The sequence below is a fragment of the Ranitomeya variabilis genome, chromosome 4, assembly GCF_051348905.1.
Source record: "Ranitomeya variabilis isolate aRanVar5 chromosome 4, aRanVar5.hap1, whole genome shotgun sequence".
In the NCBI taxonomy this organism is placed as follows: Eukaryota; Metazoa; Chordata; class Amphibia; order Anura; family Dendrobatidae; genus Ranitomeya; species Ranitomeya variabilis.
In genome coordinates, this window is record NC_135235.1 from 620,452,736 (window position 1) to 620,475,861 (window position 23,126).

General features: G+C 48.5%; 2 protein-coding genes across 2 annotated transcripts in view; one reads left to right on the forward strand and one right to left on the reverse strand.

Moving 5' to 3' along the window:
* Positions 1 to 23,126, forward strand: part of LOC143766085 (coilin-like) — an 833,506-nt gene that overhangs the window by 319,561 nt on the left and 490,819 nt on the right. The gene's annotated exons all lie outside the window — the stretch shown is intronic.
* LOC143766083 (snRNA-activating protein complex subunit 4-like) overlaps positions 15,911 to 23,126 on the reverse strand; it is a 34,344-nt gene continuing 27,128 nt past the window's right edge. Inside the window, exon 11 of the mRNA XM_077253468.1 lies at positions 15,911 to 17,004. Coding sequence (XP_077109583.1) covers positions 17,000 to 17,004 — 5 coding nt within the window. The 3' untranslated portion in view covers positions 15,911 to 16,999. The remainder of the gene's footprint in view (positions 17,005 to 23,126) is intronic.

A 23,126-nucleotide genomic window follows, 5' to 3' on the forward strand; every position in this document is an offset into this window, starting at 1 on the left:
GGCTATCTATCTATTGGGGATTTTCTCTGAGGCAAGATAGTTTTCCCTTTTCTATCTCTAGGGGTAATTAGTCCTCCGGCTGTGTCGAGGTGTCTAGGGAGTGTCAGGTACATCCCACGGCTACTTCTAGTTGTGTTAAGTTCAGGGTCTGCGGTCAGTACAGGTACCACCTTCTCCAGAGTACGTCTCATGCTGCTCTTAGGCCACCAGATCATAACAGTATAGGTAATACAGTGATCACTGGTGACATTGTACACAGGACCTCTGTATATAGTATACAGTGTATAGTGTCAGTGTATAGGTAACACACTGACTCACCAGTGACATCTCTAGGTGAAGTCCTTCATCTTTCATCCAGCACAGACCGCCATCACTTCATCCAGCCAGGACTCGTTTCTGCAGGAAATAACAGTTATCTCGAGCTCCGCTTGCAGAACACATTACTTAATTTTTCACAACTTCTACATTACACCACATGAAGAAAAAAAGGCGATATAGTGTCACTCTGCACACTAACAGGACCGCCCCCCCATTTAAAACAGTGCCCTCAAAAAATAAAATAAATACATCACTGCAGTAATAATATCCCTTAATTAGCCCCTATGGTAATAATATTCCCCACCCTGGCCCCGTTTATCTCATTCCTGGCTCCAGCCATATGTTCTCGCATCCTGCCCTCATGAGTATCCATTCTATCCCATATGATCTCCCCATCCTGCCCCATTCTGTCTCCATCGTATCCATCCTGCCCCATGATCCAATCCTGCCCCATGTCATTCATTCTGCCCCGTGTCTCCAATCATGCCCCGTATCTACATTCTGCCCATGCCTCCAGTCCTGCCCCCAGTGTGTCCAGCAATCTGCCCCAGTGTGTCCAGTATATTAGCCCCAGTGTGTCCAGCATTGCCCCCAGACAGTGTGTCCAGCAATCTTCCCCAGTATGTCAAGCATATTACCCCCAGGTTGTCCAGCAATCTGCCCCAGTATGTCCAGCAATCTGCCCCAGTGTCCAGCACTGCCCCAGTGTCCAGCACTGCCCCCAGTGTGTCCAGCACTGCCCCCAGTGTGTCCAGCTATCTGCCCCAGTGTGTCCAGAAATCTGCCCCAGTGTCCAGCAATCTGCCCCAGTGTACAGCATTGCCCCAGTGTGTCCAGCAATCTGCCCCAGTATGTCCAGCAATCTGCCCCAGTGTCCAGCAATCTGCCCCAGTGTCCAGCAATCTGCTCGTGTACATCATTGCCCCAGTGTGCCCAGCAATCTGCCCCAGTATGTCCAGCAATCTGCCCCAGTGTCCAGCACTGCCCGCAGTGTGTCCAGCATTGCCCCAGTATGTCCAGCACTTCCCCAGTGTCCAGCACTGCCCCCAGTGTGTCCAGCAATCTGCCCCAGTGTCCAGCATTGCCCCCAGTGTGTCCATCAATCTGCCCCAGTGTCCAGCACTGCCCCAGTGTCCAGCAATCTGCCCCAGTATGTCCAGCACTGCCCCCAGTGTGTCCAGCATTGCCCCAGTGTGTCCAGCAATCTGCGCCAGTATGTCCAGCACTGCCCCCAGTGTGTCCAGCAATCTGCCCCAGTATGTCCAGCAATCTGCCCCCAGTGTGTCCAGCAATCTGCCCCAGTGTCCAGCATTGCACCCAGTGTGTCCTGCAATGTGCCCCAGTGTCCAGCACTGCCCCCAGTGTGTCCAGCAATCTGCCCCAGTGTGTCCAGCACTGCCCCTAGTGTGTCCAGCATTGCCCCAGTGGGTCCAGCAATCTGCCCCAGTGTGTCCAGCAATCTGCCCCAGTATGTCCAGCACTGTCCCAGTGTCCAGCAATCTTCCCCAGTGTCCAGCATTGCCCCAGTGTGTCCAGCAATCTGCCCCAGTATGTCCAGCACTGCCCCCAGTGTGTCCAGCAATCTGCCCCAGTATGTCCAGCAATCTGCCCCAGTATGTCCAGCAATCTGCCCCAGTGTCCAGCATGTTGTGAATTCCATTTCTCGGACTCCCTCCTGTGGTCATGAATGGTACTTTGGTTAGTTCTGCTCTTGGACTCCCTCTGGTGGCTTTGAGCGGAACTGCTGGTCTCTGAGATTTGCTTTCTCAGCTGCCCTAGTTTATTGTTAGTCTGGCTTCCCTATTTAACTCTACTCAGATCGTTACTTCATGCCAGCTGTCAATGTATCAGCATTGGTTCAGATCTCTCTTGGACTTCTCTGAGGACGTGTCTACTCCAGCAGAAGCTAAGTCCTTGCTAGTTCATTTGTTGTTACTGCTGCCTGAATATATTTCTTAGTACTGCTTATATCTTGTCCAGCTTGCTATCATGATATTTCCTTGCTAGCTGGAAGCTCTGGGGTGCAGTGTTGCACCTCCACACCGTGAGTCGGTGTGAGGGTCTTTTTGCATACTCTGCGTGGTTTTTGTAGTTTTTTGTGCTGACCGCATAGTTTCCTTTTCTATCCCCTGACTATTTAGTGAAGTCTGGCCTCCTTTGCTGAAACCTGTTTCATTCCTGTGTTTGTGACTTTCCTCTTAACTCACAGTCAATATATGTGGGGGGCTGCCTTTATCTTTGGGGAATTTCTCTGAGGCAAGGTTAGGCTTCTATTTCTATCTTTAGGGGTAGTTAGCTCTTAGGCTGTGAAGAGGCGTCTAGGGAGAGTTAGGTACGCTCCACGGCTATTTCTAGTGTGTGTGATAGGAGTAGTGTTTGCAGTCAGCAGAGTTCCCACTTTCCCAGAGCTTGTTCCGATTACTAGTTTACTCATCTGGTCATTCCGGGTGCTCCTAACCACCAGGTCCATAACAGTACAGCTGGCCAACAAAGTGTTAATGCATCTCAAAAGAGGGATAAGAGAAGTTCTGAACCCATTTTTTTTTCTTTGCAGTGTGTTTTGTCTCTCTTTTCCCCTTAATCTCTGGGTGGTTCAGGACTCAGGTGTCGATATGGATATTCAGGGTCTGTCCTCTTGTGTGGATCAACTCACTGCAAGGGTCCAAAGCATTCAAGATTATGTAGTTCAGAATCCGATGTTAGAGCCTAGAATTCCAATTCCTGATTTGTTTTCTGGGGATAGATCTAAGTTTCTGAATTTCAAAAATAATTGTAGACTGTTTCTTGCTTTGAAACCCCGCTCCTCTGGTGACCCCATTCAGCAAGTAAAAATTATTATTTCTTTGTTACGTGGCGACTCAAGACTGGGCATTCTCCCTTGCGCCAGGAGATCCTGCATTGCTTAATGTAGATGCGTTTTTTCTGGCGCTTGGATTGCTTTATGACGAACCTAATTCAGTGGATCAGGCAGAGAAAGCCTTGCTGGCTTTGTGTCAGGGTCAGGATGAAGCGGAGGTATATTGTCAGAAGTTTAGAAAGTGGTCTGTGCTTACTCAATGGAATGAGTCTGCCCTGGCAGCAATTTTTAGAAAGGGTCTCTCTGAGGCCCTTACGGATGTTATAGTGGGCTTCCCCACGCCTGCTGGTCTGAATGAATCAATGTCCTTGGCCATTCAAATTGATCGGCGTTTGCGTGAGCGCAAAATTGTGCACCATTTGGCGGTGTCCTCTGAGCAGAGGCCTGAGCTTATGCAATGTGATAGAACTTTGACCAGAACGGAACGGCAAGAACACAGACGTCATAATCGGCTGTGTTTTTACTGTGGTAACCCTACTCATGCTATCTCTGATTGTCCTAAGCGCACTAAACGGTTCGCTAGGTCTGTCACCATTGGTACTGTACAGCCTAAATTTCTTTTGTCTGTTACTTTGATTTGGTCTCTGTCGTCCTACTCGGTTATGGCATTTGTGGATTCGGGCGCTGCCCTGAATTTGATGGACTTGGAGTTTGCCAGGCGTTGTGGTTTTTTCCTGGAGCCTTTGCAGTATCCTATTCCATTGAGGGGAATTGATGCTACGCCTTTGGCCAGGAATAAACCTCAGTACTGGACTCAGTTGACCATGTGCATGGCTCCTGCACATCAGGAAGATATTCGCTTTTTGGTGTTGCATAATTTGCATGATGTGGTCGTGTTGGGTTTGCCATGGCTACAGGTTCATAATCCAGTATTGAATTGGAAATCAATGTCTGTGTCTAGTTGGGGTTGTCAAGGGGTACATGGCGATGTTCCGATGATGTCAATTTCTTCATCCACTCCTTCTGATGTCCCTGAGTTTCTGTTGGATTACCAGGATGTATTTGATGAGCCCAAGTCCAGTGTCCTACCCCCTCATAGGGATTGTGATTGTGCTATAAATTTGATCCCTGGTAGTAAGTTTCCTAAGGGCCGACTTTTCAATTTATCCATGCCAGAACACGCCGCTATGCGGAGTTATATAAAGGAGTCCTTGGAGAAAGGGCATATTCGCCCGTCTTCATCACCGTTGGGAGCAGGGTTCTTTTTTGTGGCCAAGAAGGATGGTTCTCTAGACCCTGTATAGACTACCGCCTTCTCAATAAAATCACGGTCAAATTTCAGTACCCTTTGCCTCTGCTGTCTGATTTGTTTGCTCGGATTAAGGAAGCTAGTTGGTTCACCAAGATAGATCTTCGAGGGGCGTATAACCTTGTGCGTATTAAACAGGGCGATGAATGGAAAACAGCATTTAATACGCCCGAGGGCCATTTTGAGTACCTGGTGATGCCATTCGGGCTTTCTAACGCTCCATCTGTGTTTCAGTCCTGTATGCATGACATCTTCCGAAAGTATCTGGATAGATTCATGATTGTATATTTGGATGATATCTTGGTCTTTTCAGATGATTGGGAGTCTCATGTGAAGCAGGTCAGAATGGTATTTCAGGTCCTTCTTGCTAATTTCTTGTTTGTGAAGGGGTCTAAGTGTCTCTTTGGAGTTCAGAAGGTTTCCTTTTTGGGCTTCATTTTTTTCCCCTTCTACTATCGAAATGGATCCTGTTAAAGTTCAGGCCATTTATGATTGGACTCAACCTACATCTGTGAAGAGTCTTCAGAAATTCCTGGGCTTTGCTAATTTTTACCGTCGCTTCATCGCTAATTTTTCTAGTGTGGTTAAACCTTTGACTGATTTGACAAAGAAAGGTGCTGATGTGGTGAATTGGTCCTCTGCGGCCGTGGCGGCTTTTCAGGAGCTGAAACGTCGTTTTTCTTCGGCCCCTGTGTTGCGTCAGCCAGATGTTTCGCTCCCTTTTCAGGTTGAGGTTGATGCTTCTGAGATTGGAGCAGGGGCTGTTTTGTCTCAAAGAAGTTCTGATGGCTCTGTGATGAAGCCATGTGCCTTCTTTTCTAGAAAGTTTTAGCCTGCTGAGCGTAATTATGATGTTGGCAATCGGGAGCTGCTGGCTGTGAAGTGGGCATTCGAGGAGTGGCGACATTGGCTTGAGGGAGCCAAGCACCGCGTGGTGGTCTTGACGGATCACAAGAATTTGACTTCGCTCGAGTCTGCCAAGCGGTTGAATCCTAGACAGGCTCGATGGTCACTGTTTTTCTCCCGTTTCGATTTTGTGGTCTCATACCTTCCGGGTTCTAAAAATGTGAAGGCTGATGCCCTTTCTAGGAGTTTTGTGCCTGATTCTCCGGGAGTCCCTGAGCCGGCTGGTATTCTCAAAGAGGGGGTAATTTTGTCTGCCATCTCCCCTGATTTGCGGCGGGTGCTGCAGGAGTTTCAGGCTGATAGACCTGACCGTTGTCCAGCGGAGAAACTGTTTGTCCCCGATAGATGGACTAGCAGTTATTTCTGAGGTTCATTGCTCGGTGTTGGCTGGTCATCCTGGCATTTTTGGTACCAGGGATTTGGTGGCTAGGTCCTTTTGGTGGCCTTCCTTGTCACGGGATGTGCGTTCTTTTGTGCAGTCTTGTGGGACTTGTGCTCGGGCCAAGCCCTGCTGTTCTCGTGCCAGTGGGTTGCTTTTGCCCTTGCCGGTCCTGAAAAGGCCCTGGACGCATGTTTCCATGGATTTTATTTCAGATCTTCCTGTCTCTCAAAGGATGTCTGTCATCTGGGTGGTTTGTGATCGCTTTTCTAAGATGGTCCATTTGGTACCCTTGCCTAAATTACCTTCCTCCTCTGATTTGGTGCCATTATTCTTTTAGCATGTGGTTCGTTTGCATGGCATTCCGGAGAACATTGTGTCGGACAGAGGGTCCCAGTTTGTCTCTAGGTTTTGGCTGTCCTTTTGTGCTAAGATGGGCATTGATTTGTCTTTTTCTTCGGCTTTCCATCCTCAGACAAATGGCCAAACTGAACGAACTAACCAGACTTTGGAAACCTATCTGAGATGCTTTGTTTCTGCTGATCAGGATGATTGGGTGACCTTTTTGCCATTGGCTGAGTTCGCCCTTAATAATCGGGCTAGTTCGGCTACTTTGGTTTCGCCTTTTTTTTGCAATTCTGGTTTTCATCCTCGTTTTTCTTAGGGGCAGGTTGAGCCTTCTGACTGTCCTGGTGTGGATTCTGTGGTGGACAGATTGCAGCAAATTTGGACTCACGTGGTGGATAATTTGACGTTGTCCCAGGAGAAGGCTCAACGTTTTGCTAACCGCCGTCGTTGTGTTGGTCCTCGACTTCGTGTTGGGGATTTGGTTTGGTTATCTTCTCGTTATGTTCCTATGAAGGTTTCTTCTCCTAAGTTTAAGCCTCGTTTCATTGGTCCTTATAAGGTTTCTAAAATTCTCAACCCTGTGTCATTTCGTTTGGTCCTTCCAGCTTCCTTTGCCATCCATAATGTGTTCCATAGGTCGTTGTTGCGGAGGTATGTGGCGCCTATGGTTCCCTCCGTTGATCCTCCTGCTCCGGTGTTGGTTGAGGGGGAGTTGGAGTATGTGGTGGAAAAAATTTTGGATTCTCGTATTTCGAGATGGAAGCTCCAGTATCTGGTTAAGTGGAAGGGCTATGGTCAGGAGGATAATTCCTGGGTTGTTGCCTCCGATGTCCATGCTGCCGATTTGGTTCGTGCCTTTCATTTGGCTCGTCCTGATCAGCCTGGGGGCCCTGGTGAGGGTTCGGTGACCCCCTCCTCAAGGGGGGGGTACTGTTGTGAATTCCATTTCTCGGACTCCCTCCTGTGGTCATGAATGGTACTTTTGTTAGTTCTGCTCTTGGACTCCCTCTGGTGGCTTTGAGCGGAACTGCTGGTCTCTGAGCTTTGCTTTCTCAGCTGCCCTAGTTTATTGTTAGTCTGGCTTCCCTATTTAACTCTACTCAGATCGTTACTTCATGCCAGCTGTCAATGTATCAGTATTGGTTCAGATCTCTCTTGGACTTCTCTGAGGACCTGTCTACTCCAGCAGAAGCTAAGTCCTTGCTAGTTCATTTGTTGTTACTGCTGCCTGAATATATTTCTTAGTACTGCTTATTTCTTGTCCAGCTTGCTATCATGATATTTCCTTGCTAGCTGGAAGCTCTGGGGTGCAGTGTTGCACCTCCACACCGTGAGTCGGTGTGGGGGTCTTTTTGCATACTCTGCGTGGTTTTTGTAGTTTTTTGTGCTGACCGCATAGTTTCCTTTTCTATCCTCTGACTATTTAGTGAAGTCTGGCCTCCTTTGCTGAAACCTGTTTCATTCCTGTGTTTGTGACTTTCCTCTTAACTCACAGTCAATATATGTGGGGGGCTGCCTTTACCTTTGGGGAATTTCTCTGAGGCAAGGTTAGGCTTCTATTTCTATCTTTAGGGGTAGTTAGCTCTTAGGCTGTGAAGAGGCGTCTAGGGAGAGTTAGGTACGCTCCACGGCTATTTCTAGTGTGTGTGATAGGAGTAGTGTTTGCGGTCAGCAGAGTTCCCACTTTCCCAGAGCTTGTTCCGATTACTAGTTTACTCATCTGGTCATTCCGGGTGCTCCTAACCACCAGGTCCATAACACCAGCACTGCCCCCAGTGTGTCCAGCATTCTGCCCCAGTGTGTCCAGCACTGCCCCCAGTGTGTCCAGCAATCTGCCCCAGTGTCCAGCACTGCCCCCAGTGTGTCCAGCACTGCCCCCAGTGTGTCCAGCAATCTGTCCCAGTATGTCCAGCACTGCCCCAGTGTCCAGCAATCTGCCCGTGTCCAGCATTGCCCCAGTGTGTCCAGCAATCTGCCCCAGTATGTCCAGCACTGCCCCCAGTGTGTCCAGCAATCTGCCCCATTATGTCCAGCAATCTGCCCCAGTGTCCAGCACTGCCCCCAGTGTGTCCAGCAATCTGCCCCAGTATGTCCAGCACTGCCAGTGTGTCCAGCATTGCCCCAGTGTGTCCAGCAATCTGCCCCAGTATGTCCAGCACTGCCCCGTGTGTCCAGCAATCTGCCCCAGTATGTCCAGCAATCTGCCCCAGTATGTCCAGCAATCTGCCCCAGTGTCCAGCACTGCCCGCAGTGTGTCCAGCAATCTGCCCGTGTCCAGCATTGCCCCCAGTGTGTCCAGCAATCTTCCCCAGTGTCCAGCAATCTGCCCCAGTATGTCCAGCACTGCCCCCAGTGTGTCCAGCATTGCCCTTGTGTCCAGCAATCTGCCCCAGTATGTCCAGCACTGCCCCTAGTGTGTCCAGCAATCTGCCCCAGTATGTCCAGCAATCTGCCCCAGTGTCCAGCACTGCCCCCAGTGTGTCCAGCAATCTGCCCCAGTGTCCAGCATTGCCCCCCAGTGTGTCCAGCAATCTGCCCCAGTGTCCAGCACTGCCCCAGTGTCCAGCAATCTGCCCCAGTAAGTCCAGCACTGCCCCCAGTGTGTCCAGCAATCTGCCCCAGTATGTCCAGCAATCTGCCCCAGTATGTCCAGCAATCTGCCCCAGTGTGTCCAGCACTGCCCCCAGTGTGTCCAGCAATCTGCCCGTGTCCAGCATTGCCCCCAGTATGTCCAGCAATCTGCCCCAGTATGTCCAGCAATCTGCCCCAGTGTCCAGCATTGCCCCAGTGTGTCCAGCAATCCGCCCCAGTATGTCCAGCACTGCCCCCAGTGTGTCCAGCAATCTGCCCCATTATGTCCAGCAATCTGCCCCAGTGTCCAGCACTGCCCCCAGTGTGTCCAGCAATCTGCCCCAGTATGTCCAGCAATGCCACCAGTGTGTCCAGCATTGCCCCAGTATGTCCAGCAATCTGCCGCAGTGTCCATCACTGCCCCCAGTGTGTCCAGCAATCTGCCCCAGTGTCCAGCATTGCCCCCAGTGTGTCCAGCAATCTGCCCCAGTGTCCAGCACTGCCCCAGTGTCCAGCAATCTGCCCCAGTATGTCCAGCACTGCCCCCAGTGTGTCCAGCATTGCCCCCAGTGTGTCCAGCATTGCCCGTCTGTCCAGCAATCTGCCCCAGTATGTCCAGCACTGCCCCCAGTGTGTCCAGCAATCTGCCCCAGTATGTCCAGCAATCTGCCCCAGTGTCCAGCAGTGCCCCCAGTGTGTCCAGCAATCTGCCCCAGTGTCCAGCATTGCCCCCCAGTGTGTCCAGCAATCTGCCCCAGTGTCCAGCAATCTGCCCCCAGTGTGTCCAGCAATCTGCCCCAGTATGTCCAGCACTGCCCCAGTGTCCAGCAATCTGCCCCAGTGTCCAGCATTGCCCCAGTGTGTCCAGCAATCTGCCCCAGTATGTCCAGCACTGCCCCCAGTGTGTCCAGCAATCTGCCCCATTATGTCCAGCAATCTGCCCCAGTGTCCAGCACTGCCCCCAGTGTGTCCAGCAATCTGCCCCAGTATGTCCAGCACTGCCAGTGTGTCCAGCATTGCCCCAGTGTGTCCAGCAATCTGCCCCAGTATGTCCAGCACTGCCCCGTGTGTCCAGCAATCTGCCCCAGTATGTCCAGCAATCTGCCCCAGTATGTCCAGCAATCTGCCCCAGTATGTCCAGCAATCTGCCCCAGTGTCCAGCACTGCCCGCAGTGTGTCCAGCAATCTGCCCGTGTCCAGCATTGCCCCCAGTGTGTCCAGCAATCTTCCCCAGTGTCCAGCAATCTGCCCCAGTATGTCCAGCACTGCCCCCAGTGTGTCCAGCATTGCCCGTGTGTCCAGCAATCTGCCCCAGTATGTCCAGCAATCTGCCCCAGTGTCCAGCACTGCCCCCAGTGTGTCCAGAAATCTGCCCCAGTGTCCAGCATTGCCCCCCAGTGTGTCCAGCAATCTGCCCCAGTGTCCAGCACTGCCCCAGTGTCCAGCAATCTGCCCCAGTAAGTCCAGCACTGCCCCCAGTGTGTCCAGCAATCTGCCCCAGTATGTCCAGCAATCTGCCCCAGTATGTCCAGCAATCTGCCCCAGTGTCCAGCACTGCCCCCAGTGTGTCCAGCAATCTGCCCGTGTCCAGCATTGCCCCCAGTATGTCCAGCAATCTGCCCCAGTGTCCAGCATTGCCCCAGTGTGTCCAGCAATCCGCCCCAGTATGTCCAGCACTGCCCCCAGTGTGTCCAGCAATCTGCCCGTGTCCAGCATTGCCCCCAGTATGTCCAGCAATCTGCCCCAGTATGTCCAGCAATCTGCCCCAGTGTCCAGCATTGCCCCAGTGTGTCCAGCAATCTGCCCCAGTGTGTCCAGCACTGCCCCCAGTGTGTCCAGCAATCTGCCCGTGTCCAGCATTGCCCCCAGTATGTCCAGCAATCTGCCCCAGTATGTCCAGCAATCTGCCCCAGTGTCCAGCATTGCCCCAGTGTGTCCAGCAATCCGCCCCAGTATGTCCAGCACTGCCGCCAGTATGTCCAGCAATCTGCCCCAGTATGTCCAGCAATCTGCCCCAGTGTCCAGCACTGCCCCCAGTGTGTCCAGCAATCTGCCCCAGTATGTCCAGCAATGCCACCAGTGTGTCCAGCATTGCCCCAGTATGTCCAGCAATCTGCCCCAGTGTCCAGCATTGCCCCCAGTGTGTCCAGCAATCTGCCCCAGTGTCCAGCACTGCCCCAGTGTCCAGCAATCTGCCCCAGTGTACAGCACTGCCCCAGTGTCCAGCAATCTGCCCCAGTATGTCCAGCACTGCCCCCAGTGTGTCCAGCATTGCCCGTCTGTCCAGCAATCTGCCCCAGTATGTCCAGCACTGCCCCCAGTGTGTCCAGCAATCTGCCCCAGTATGTCCAGCAATCTGCCCCAGTATGTCCAGCAATCTGCCCCAGTGTCCAGCACTGCCCCCAGTGTGTCCAGCAATCTGCCCCAGTGTCCAGCATTGCCCCCCAGTGTGTCCAGCAATCTGCCCCAGTGTCCAGCAATCTGCCCCAGTATGTCCAGCACTGCCCCCAGTGTGTCCAGCAATCTGCCCCAGTATGTCCAGCACTGCCCCCAGTGTGTCCAGCAATCTGCCCCAGTATGTCCAGCACTGCCCCCAGTGTGTCCAGCAATCTGCCCCAGTATGTCCAGCAATCTGCCCCAGTATGTCCAGCACTGCCCCCAGTGTGTCCAGCAATCTGCCCTAGTGTCCAGCATTGCCCCCAGTATGTCCAGCAATGTGCCCCAGTATGTCCAGCACTGCCCCCAGTGTGTCCAGCAATCTGCCCCAGACTATTACCCCCCCTCGTATGCATGGCTCATATCCCCTCCCCCGCACGCATGGCTTATCTCTCCACCCCCCACCCCCCGGCACCTGCACCCATCTTGCAAAGCGCGCCGACTTATGTCCTCCTTCATCCCCCAGTCCCCCCGGCCCTCATACTCACCTGTCCCACACACTGCACGGCCATGCCGACATCCCTCGCGCTCGCGCTCTGTCCCGACTCCCGGCGGCGGTGCAGCATCTTCTTCCTGCTTGTGCGGTCACGTGATACTGTCATTAAGGTCATGAATATGCGCATATTCATGACCTTAATGAACTGTACCACGTGACCGCACAAGCAGGACGAGCTGCAGTGCAGACGCCGATACCATTGCTGGAGCAGGGTGAGTGTTGTGGATTCTGTTTTTGGGCTCCCTCTGGTGGTTGCAACTGGTACTGGGTGACTTTGGTGGGTTGCGGTCTCTGGTTTCCACCTGTCCATCAGAGCCTGGGTGTTTCCTATTTAGCCTGGCTTTCCTGTCATTCCCTTGCCGGCTATCAATGTATCAGTGTGTCTCTGTTACCTTTGCTACCTGCTCCTAGGCCTTCAAGACAAGCTAAGTCTGGATTTCCCTGTTTCATGTTTGCTTTCATGTTTTTAGTCCAGCTTGCAGATATGTAATTCTCTGCTGCTGGTTGCTCTAGTGGGCTGAAATTACCACTCATGTACCATGAGTTGGCACATGAGTTCAAGTAATTTCAGGATGGTATTTTGAAGGGTTTTAAGCTGACCGCGCAGTTCACCTTTTGTATCCTCTGCTATCTAGCTTAAGCGGGCCTCATTTTGCTGAATCTGTTTTCATAACTACGTTTGTGCCTTCCTCTCATTTCACCGTCATTATATGTGGGGAGCTGCTATTTCTGTGGGAATATTTCTCTGGAGGCAAGATAGGTCTGTGATTCTTCTGATAGGGGTAGCTAGATCTCCGGCTGGCGCGAGACGTCTAGAGTCCCCCCAGGAACGTTCCCCGGCTGCTGTTAGTTGAGTGTTGAGGTTCAGGATCGCGGTCAGCTCAGGTTCCATCACCCTAGAGCTCGTCCTGTTTTTGCCCGTGTTATGTGTTTAATTCCCTGCCATTGGGAACATGACAGGTGAGTATCGTCTTCAAGGAGGGCGGGCGGCCGGGGGGGGCCCTGGAGCGGGGGGGGGCCTGGACCGGGGGGGGCCCTGCCAGCAGGTGTCAGTGCCTGGGCCCACCGGAGGATCCTCCAGTTCTCCGGTGGGCCAGTCCGAGCCTGCTGTCATGTGCATGATAGCTCAGCAAACACTCTAACTTGTGCTAGTATTTAAATATTCTGGGTTCTTCAGCAGCCCCCTGTTTATAATTATTCCTGAAATCAGTTTTTATTTCTGTGTGGGTACAAAAATTTACTGAATCATATGTAAATTATACATTTGAATTTCTCCCCAAATCAAATATTTTCATTACAATACAGATATGATTCTGGTATCTTTTGATGAATGTTCATTGTTCCTGTTGATTTTACATGATAAAGGACTTTCATCAGTGTGTGATGGATGGCCTGGCCTGTTCTTTATTTGCGCTCATTAAGCTACAATTTATTTTGCATCTTTTGAAATTTGTACTCTACAACAATAGATTATTATTTGAAAATGATTTTTATTTACAGTGCGATGATACCACCATGGGCTCTACTGTAGCACCAACTTAAGCAAATATTTACACGGCGGTGGTAGAAAGTAAGCTTGTTCATACATCAATTTATTGGGATCACATCCAGTGCTGACTAAAATATATAGTGATGTGAAAAAGTTTTTGATCCCTTCCTGATTTCCTATTCTTTTGCACATTTGTCACAGGTAAATGTTTCAGCTCACCAAACAAATTTGAATATCAGACAAAGATAACACAAATAATCACAAAATGCAGTTTTTAAATGAAGGTCTTTATTATTAAGGGAAAAATAGATCCAAACCTACAGGGCCCTATGTCAAAAAAGTGACTGCTCCTCACCCCCTTAAAACATAAATTAATTGTGGTTTATCACATCTGTGGGAAGCTGAGTTCAATTTTTCTAGCCACATCCAGGCCTGATTACTTCACTCCTGTTCTCAATCAAGAAATCACTTAAATAAGACCTGCCTGACAAAGTGAAGTAGACCAAAATAACCTTAAAAGCTAGACATCATGCAGCAATCCAAAGAAATTCAGGAACAAATGGGAATCAAAGTAATTGCAATCCATTAGATCTGGTGGACCTATCTATTCTTGCACAAGATCGATCACCCTACAGGTCAGTAATTCATCAAGTCACCATGGCTCGAGATCGAGCGAAAGGCTGTTGAATTTTTTTTTTTTAATAATCTGGATTCCTTTGCAGTCCTTGTATATAATTATTCCTGAAATCAGTTTTCATTTCTATGTGGGTGCATAGACATGGGGACATAATTACTATGAGAAAGGGCATCGGCATCCCAGATCTGAACGACAGGGCAATCGAAACCTTGATCTAGGAAAAAAATGGGCTGTTGATTTATAAGAAAATGTCAAAGTGGGAAGAAAGAAAAAGACATAAGGTGTGTAATCCCTTCCCTGGCCATTTTTTATTTTTTCCCGGAGCCAAAAATATTTTAACATTTCCATTGACACAGCTGCAGCATGAGGGATTGGTTCTTTTACAGGACAAATTTTAGCTTTGAACGATGTCATTAATTTCATCAAATAATGTACTGAAAAATGGAAATAAAAATTCCTATTTAGGTAAAGGGGTAAAAAAAGCAATTCCGCCACTAGTTTTGAATTTCCTTTTTATGGTGTTCAGTGTGAAGTAAAAATTACTTGATAGCAAGATTCTCAGGTTCTCAGTACGATTAAGGCGATGCCAAACTTTCATCATTTTTTCATTTATTTTAATGATTACAAAACTTCAAAAAACTGTAAAAAAAATGTGACATTTTGATCACTGTTTTTACAGTATTTTTTTTCGATGGAGTATAGTGACCAAAAAAACATCATTTAGTTTTTCTTTGCTGAGTTTGCCAATTTTCTTAATTAGTTTTAGATTTATTTGCATGGACAGTTATGGCTGCAGTGATACCAATTTTTTTTAACATACCGGTATATGTTTTATTTATTTGTTTTTTGGTTAAAAAAAGGGTAATTCAAATTTTAACATTTTTAGAAAGTATTTTTTAAAATATATATTTTTTAGCTTAATTTTCATGTTATTTTTTTGGTCTCCGTAGGCGACTTGAATCTGCGTTTGTTTGATTCCATTTAATGTGTAATGCAAATCTACAATATTGCAGCATATAATGAAATTTATTTTCTCCTATGAAACCCAGAAAGAAAAAGGACTAAGATGGTTTCGATGGGTGCATTCAGTAAGCCTCTGACTGTCTTAGTAATTTATAGGCTCCCAGCAATTGCCTAGCGATAGGGCCAATAAAAACTGGTTCACTTCCGCTCCAGCAAGTCAGACCATTTAAATGCTGTTTCAGTGATTGACAGCTGCATCTTAATGGTTAAACAGCATTGACTGGAAATAGCGCTAACCCCTGCTGGTAGAGACAGGTGCATGGCTGGTACCGAGTAATACATGTAACCTGACAATGATATACCATTGTCTCAGGGTGCTCAAAGGGGTTCATTCTGATGAGGAGGGTAGAGATATGATGCCCTAGTAGACTTGAAAGATAAGAGCGGAGTGATCTGAGGTAAGATTCAGAGGTTATAAGGAGTACAGTACTGTAAGCAAAGAATAAATCAATACGGAGCATGGAAAGTTGAGAGGAAGAGAAGCAAGAATCTGAGCAGGATACGATGGTCCCACTACAATGTGATGTTGGGGCTGCTCAGGACACACGTTGACAGGCTGCACTATAGGTAAGCTGAGCAACCTTTATGATACTATCACCCTTGGCTTTAAAGATGTTTGGAATTGATTTTTGAATTTATACGTTTGCAATTTAACCAGATATACACCATTTTTTGCCCTTGGGTCTTCTAAATGTATCCTATTTCTGCACGTGATGCAAATTTCCCACCTTCATAAAAGCCCAGCCTCTTCTAACCTTGTGCCAAAAAACAGCAGCCATGGGTTATTCAAAGCAGCCGCCTAGCACTCTGAAAATGAAAATGGTGGAGGCCCACAAAGCAAGGAAGGTTATAAATAGATAGCAAAGCATTTTCAAGTTGCCCTTTCCTCAGTTCGAAATGTAATTAAGAAATGGCAGTTACCAGTTACAGTGGAGGTCAAGATAAGACCAAGCAAAATTTCAATGAGAGCTGTTTGTAGAATTACTAGAGAGGCAAGTCAGAACCCCCGCTTGACTGCAAAAAAACCTTCAGAAAGATTTAGCAGACTCTGAAGTGGTGGCACATTGCTCTTCTGTTCAGAGACACCTGCACAAATATGGCCTTCGTGGAAGAGTCATCAGAAGAAAACCTCTCCTGCATCCTCACCATAAAATTCAGGTCAGAAGAATGAAAAAGGACATCTAAACAAGCCTGATGCATTTTGGAAACAAGTCCTGGGCACCAATGATGTTAAAATAAATCTCTTTGGCCACAATGATCATAAGTATGTGTAGAGAAAATGCACAGAATTTCAGGAAAAGAACATCTCGCAAACCATTAAGCATGGGGGTGGATCAATCATACTTTGGGGTTGTGTTGCAGGTAATGGCACGAGGAACATTTCATGGGTAGAGGCAAGAATGGATTCAATGACATTTCAACAAATGTTTGATGCATAACACCATCTGTCAAAAAGCTGAAGTAAAAGAAAGGATGGCTTCTACAAATGGATAATGATCCTAAACACAAGTCAAAATCCACAATAGACTACCTGAAATGACGCAAGCTGAAGGTTTTACAATAGCCCTCACAGTCTCCTGATCTGAGCATCATTGAAAATCTGTCACTAGACCTCAAAAATAGAAGTGCATGCAGGACCACCCTGGAATCTCCAGAACTGGAAGAATTGTCCAAGGAGGAATTTATAAAAATCCTTCAAGCAGTAATTGAAAGACTATTAGCAGGCTACAAGAAGCGTTTACAAGCTGTGATGCTTGTGAAGGGGGGTTATTTCTTGGCACTGACTATGCGGGTACCCAAAGATTTGCATTGACCCATTTTCCTTTTTGTAATTTTTAAAATGCAAAAAATGACAATATATTTTTTGCCTAAAATGCAAATGAAATGTGTAATCTTTAGCCCTTTTACAGATCATTTCATCTTCAACTTGTTTAACTGCTCACAATAAAAGTAATTTTGACCATGGGTGCCCAAACTTTTACATGGTACTGTAATATATAGAAGATGTAAGTGAGATATGTTTCTACATCTTTGTCGGCTGTCATACATGAATGATCCAGGTTGGATAAATCCAATTAAATAGTTTGTGTATTATATCCTAGTGCCCTAGTTTTTCATATGGAAAGGACATCTGGTAGTTTAGATTGTGACTTTGTGTGCTGTGCTATGTGGAGTTTATTTTCATTGAATACAAAATCCTAATAAATACTTTGAATAAATGCTTACAATTACTGGACATCAGGACGAGGATGATGCCAAGCAGTAAGGAATCCATCTTATGCTTTATTCTTTAATCTGTAAGGAAATCACAGAATTACATATTTACACAGAAATCCCTCTCATTGATGTATGTAACCACTCCTAGATCAAAAAGATATTTGAATAAGAACTTTATTTCTATCTAGTAACCTCTGGTGCACCAAGAACTATTATTAAGTACTTCTACCTATGCCACCAAGGATGGACTGAATAATCCTGTTGCCACCAGAACTGATAAAATGATGGGTCTTGTATCAAACGATAAAAAGTAGACTTATTTCCCTCTATTTGCAATCTAAATTGTGTTGGACCTTTGGGTCTCATATGGTTAAAGCCATTATTATAGTATAAGTAGAGTATGAACCGTAGTATCCCTCAACATTTTGGTGGTCCGCTCATATATTTGGCACAGAGGTGACAGATCAGTTGTTTATAACCGTTGTATGCAGATAGTCTGCAAGTAAGGTGCAGCGCCCCAGAGTCCTGGTCGTTGCAGTAATGTCGCTCTTCCACCAGGGGGAGTGATATTACATCTGATGGTACTAAAGGAGTTCACCTTACCAGGTATCACAAGTCACACACTACGCTTCACACTCCAGTCCACCAGGGGGAGCCTTGCTTCTATCTATTAGGGCACTCCTCACACACGGGTAAAACTGGTGGGCTGCATAGGAAGTTAGGGAGAAGCTACCTGGGTTCGACCCAGAGAGGACCTGTCAGGCAGACAGGGGGAGAAGGAGGAACATTTGAGCTGCAGACAGAGGGTCCCTGTCAGAGGTGGGATCCTGACAGAGGCCAAGCACGAGATAGAGCGTTACGGAGCTGCGCCTGCACCCATTGCGGCAGCATCCTAAGAAAGGACACAAAGCGAAGTATATTGTGGAGAGTGAGAAACGAAGTCTCAGCACAAGGAGATAATACCGGGAGGAGACCTGCCCCAAGATCGGCAGCCTCCTTCTGAGGCGCGTAGCCGGTGGCCGGAACACCGAGGGAGTAATTAACTCTACGTATTACTTCAGAAATCGGAAGGGCAGTTAATTCCAAGTTGGCTGTCCAACCTTAATACCTAAGAAGACACGGAGACAAATTGTGGGAGAGGGGCGATGCTAGGGTCCCTATAAAATAACTCCAGGCCTACCCCGTCATACGGGTTGTCCTATCCATACCATCTGGGGGACAGAGAGGGATAACATCAGAGACATCTACGAAAGTTGTGAGGACTATCCCGTGGTGCTCAGCAGGGAGGTGCTACAACACACAGACGCTAGTAGGAAGGCTACTGATTTCCACTTGGATAAGGGAACTCTGGATGTGCCTTCGGACCGGACGGATTCCATCTGCCCTGTGACTAGTGCTCTGGGCTGTGGGTGCTGAAGTCTTCAGTAAAAGGTGAAGAGACTACAACCTTTGTGTCCTCGTTATTCACTGCGCCTTACAGCGTCCACCATCATCACCTATACATCTGGGAAGCCCTGGGGACATACTTCACCTGTGGGAAGGTATACCATCTAGCTGCCATTCCATCACCCCAGCGGACCCCTAAGCAGCGTCGGTCACCCTGACCGAATACCACAGGTGGCATCACGAACACCGTACCAACTAACAACTACACCTTTAATTGGGCGCCCCTCAAAGGGCCACGGGCTGGGTCGGGCCACCGTGACATCCCCTGAACTGAGAAGGACCCGGTACCGAGTACCCCACTGCCCTTACGCGTGGGTGCGCTCCAAATGCAACTCACACAACTACTCATGAGTAGCATTTAGTTTGTGATTCGTAGAGTTGGGCAAAAAGATTTGCAGGACCCGGTCTGCACATCAGGAATCTGTGGCTGCTAGTTGGGACTCCCTACAAAGGTGTCCTTACCTGCCAGAAACACCTGCTGCTTTTCTGATAGATCCGGTGTGTCATTATCTTTGCATAGTTATACAGGTATGATGTCATGTCAGACCTACAAAAGCAGAGCTCGGGATGATGGCAAGTTGGAAAAACTTTGCAGCTTTCTGGTCTGGTGGTCACAGACTATTCACATATCCGCTGGACCAGAATCCTGAGAATTATTTTGCTCAATTCTAGTGTATTTTGCTCAATTCTAGTGATACTTCAGGTATCAGTCTCACCCAGACACTAAGGGGACCAAAGGCTTCTATTCCACATAAGAAGAAACCAGCAGTGTATGGTGGGATCACCTTATACCTTTGGGCACCAGATTACATTATCATAATTAAGACTCTACCCCCTAAGATTAAAAATACCTCATAACCCAACCCAAGTCATTGGTAAAGGCTAGTGTGCCTGAAGTGATTAGCGACTACTATGTGTGGTGACTACCAAAGGAGCAGTGAAGATATCTCCAAAGAAAATCCTTCTTGACCCAAGAAACCTTCTTTTTCCAGCCAATCAATAATCTGATATGAAGTGCTTTTTATTTTCAGAATGGGTTCTATGCAGTAATTCTCCTTATTTGAAAGCCATGTACTGTAGTCCAGCAGGACAGGTAAGTTCAGATTCAGTGTTCTCTGACTGATGAGTCTCGAAGTGGTCTCATACCATGGACGTATACACAAAAATTAAGTTGTTTATTTTGCATCTTACTATATAGCATGTGTATACTAGGAAACATTTAGGATGGGATCTGGGGAGATGACACAAACCTTGGCCAGGACACCAGTATCTAAGGGCCTTGATTATTTCAGGAAAGATTTTTTTTCTTTAACCCCTTCACCCCGAAGCCTGTTTTCACCTAAGTGACAGAGCCAATTTTTACAATTCTGACCACTGTCACTTTATGAGGTTATAACTCTGAAACGCTTCAACGGATCCTGGTGATTCTGACATTGTTTTCTCGTGACATATTGTACTTCATGATAGTGGTAAAACTTCTTCCATATGACTTGCATTTATTTGTGAAAAAAACGGAAATTTGTCGAAAATTATGAAAATGTAGCAATTTTCAAATTTTTCGTTTTTATGCCCTTAAATTAGAGAGTTATATCACATAATATAGTTAATAACCAACATTTCCCACATGTCTGCTTTACATCAGCACAATTTTGGAAACATAATTTTTTTTTTGTTAGGGAGTTATAAGGGTTAAAATTTGACCAGCGATTTCTCTTTTTTGCAACAAAATTTGCAAAACCATTTTTTTTACGGACCACCTCACACTTGAAGTGACTTTGAGGGGTCTATATGACAGAAAATGCCCAAAAGTGACACCATTCTAAAAACTGCACCCCTCAAGGTACTCAAAACCACATTCAAAAATTTTATTAAAGGGCCACTGTCACCCCCTCCAGCCGTTATAAACTAAAAGAGCCACCTTGTGCAGCAGTAATGCTGCAGTCTAACAAGGTGGCTCTTTTAGTTTTTTTATTCCGTTATTCCCTCAATAAAGCGTTTTAAAATTTGCCCTAACTACCTGTCCTTAGACCTGGAGGCGGTCTGAAGTCTCCTCTGTGAATCTCCCAACGGCCGTCACTCTTCTCTTCTGGGGATGCGGTCGCCGCCCCCTTCGCGCTGTTTCTTCTTAAATCCGGCGCCTGCGCTGTGCGTGCCTGCCTGGGACAGGCGCAGTCTTCATTGTCCATAATAGGTCAGATGCAGGGTGCCTGACTGCGCCTGTGCGGGCAGTGCGGCCACCCTGTTGCTGAATCCCCGCCCCGCACTGTGTTATTCATTATGCACAGTGCGGGGCTGGGGTTCCTGGGCATGCGCACTGCGCTGTTCAGACGCTCCCCCGCCTTCCAGCGTTGTTATTTGCGGCTGCTTCATTCCAAACGCTGGCAAGGAAACCTGTATATTACGGCAACGCTGGAAGGCGGGGGACCGGGGGAGCGTCTGAACAGCGCAGTGCGCATGCCCAGGAACCCTAGCCCCGCACTGTGCATAATGAATAACAGGAATTTTTGGAATGTATAACCCCTTAACGACCGCCGATACGCCTTTTAACGGCGGCCGCTAAGGGTACTTAAACCACAGCACCGTTAATTAACGGGGCTGTGAAAAAAGTGAATAGCGCCCCCCAGAGTCGGATTTTCTCTGGGGTCTCGGTTGCCGAGGGTAGCCGAGACCCCAGAGAACATGATTCGGGGGGTTTTTATCGACCCCCGAGTTGCGATCGCCGGTAATTAACCGTTTACCGGCGGTCTCAAAAAAAAAATAAAATAAATAAATTTGCCATTTAATTTCTCTGTCCTCCGATGTGATCGCACATCGGAGGACAGAGAAATAGGGTCCCCGATGGCCCCCAATAGCCCCCCAATACTCACCTATCTCCCCCGGTGCTCCTCGTGGCTCCCGATGGGCGCCGCCATCTTTTTTCCGGGGAAAAAATGGCTGGCGCATGCGCAGTGCGCCGGCCGCCCGGAAGATCTTTGTGGTCTCGGCTGCCGGGGGTAGCCGAGACCCCAAAGAACATGATCGGGGTCGGTTTTTACCGACCCCTGTTTTGCGATCGCCGGTAATTAACTGCTTACCGGCGACCACAAAAAAAAAAAAAAAAAAGCGATCTGTAATTCTCTGTCCTCTGATGTGATCGCACATCAGAGGACAGAGAAATAGGGGGATTCGGGGACCCTATCATACTCACCCGGTGTCCCTGTGTCCTCCTGCGTCTCCTCCTGCCGGCCGGCTTCTTCCTCGGGAAAGAAAATGGCGGGCGCATGCGCAGTGCGCCCGCCATCTGCTGCCATCTGCCGGCCGGCAGGAGAGACGAGTTGGGGCTAAAATTAGAGCTAGGGTTAGGGCTAGGGTTGGGGCTAAATTTAGGGTTAGGCTACTTTCACACTAGCGTTTTTTGGCTTCCGTCGCAATGCGTCGTTGGAGAAAAAACGCATCCTGCAAAAGTGCTTGCGGATGCGTTTTTTCTCCATTGACTTGCATTAGCGACACATTGCGACGGATTGCCACACGTCGCATCCGTCGTGCGACGGATGCGTCGTGCTTTGGCGGACCGTCGGCACAAAAAAACGCTACATGTAACTTTTTTTGTGCGACGTGTCCGCCATTTCCGACCGCGCATGCGCGGCCGGAACTCCGCCCCCGCCTCCCCGCACCTCACAATGGGGCAGCGGATGCGTTGAAAAAACAGCATCCGCTGCACCCGTTGTGCGGCGCTTACAACGCTAGCGTCGGTACGTCGGCCCGACACACTGCGACGGGCCGAGTACGACGCAAGTGTGAAAGTAGCCTTAGGCTTCTTTCACACTTGCGTCGGTACAGGGCGGTCGCAATGCGTCAGCCCGACGTACCGACTCACGTTGTGAAAATTGTGCAGAACGTGGGCAGTGGATGCAGTTTTTCAACGCATCCGCTGCCCAGCCTATGTCCTGGGGAGGAGGGGGCAGAGTTACGGCCAAGCATGCGCGGAAATGGCGGACGCGACGTACAAAAAAAAGGTTACATTGAACTTTTTTTGTGACGACGGTCCGCCAAAACACAACGGATCCAGTGCACGATGGACGCGATGTGTGGCCATCCGTCGGTAATACAAGTCTATGGGCAAAAAAGGCATCCTGTGGGCACATTTGCAGGATCCGTTTTTTGTCCAAAACGACGGATTGTGACGGATGCCACACGACGCAAGTGTGAAAGTAGCCTTAGGCTACTTTCACACTAGCGTCGGGAACAACCCGTCGCTGCGCGTCGGGCCGACGTTCCCGACGCTAGTGTGGTCTCCGCCGCACAACGGGGGCAGCGGATGCATATTTCCCACGCATCCGCTGCCCCATTGTGATGTGCGGGGAAGTGCGGGGAGGTGGGGGCGGAGTTCCGACTGCGCATGCGCGGTCGGAAAAAGCGGACCGTCGGGAGCAAAAAACGTTACATGTAGCGTTTTGTTTTCCCGACGGACCGCTACCATACGCCCAAACGCCGCCAAACGCATTCACCGTTTGGAAATGCGTCGCAAATGCGTCGCGAATGCGTCGCTAATGTTACTCTATGACGAAACAACGTATCCAGCAAAAACTTTTGCTGGATGCGGCGTTTCGCAAAAACGACGCATTTGCGACGTATTGCAGTTAACGCTAGTGTGAAAGTAGCCTTAGGGTTAGGGTTGGGGCTAAAGTTAGGGTTAGGGTTAAATTTAGGGTTAGGATTGGGGCTAAAGTTAGGGTTAGGGCTAGGATTGGGGCTAAAGTTAGGGTTAGGGCTAG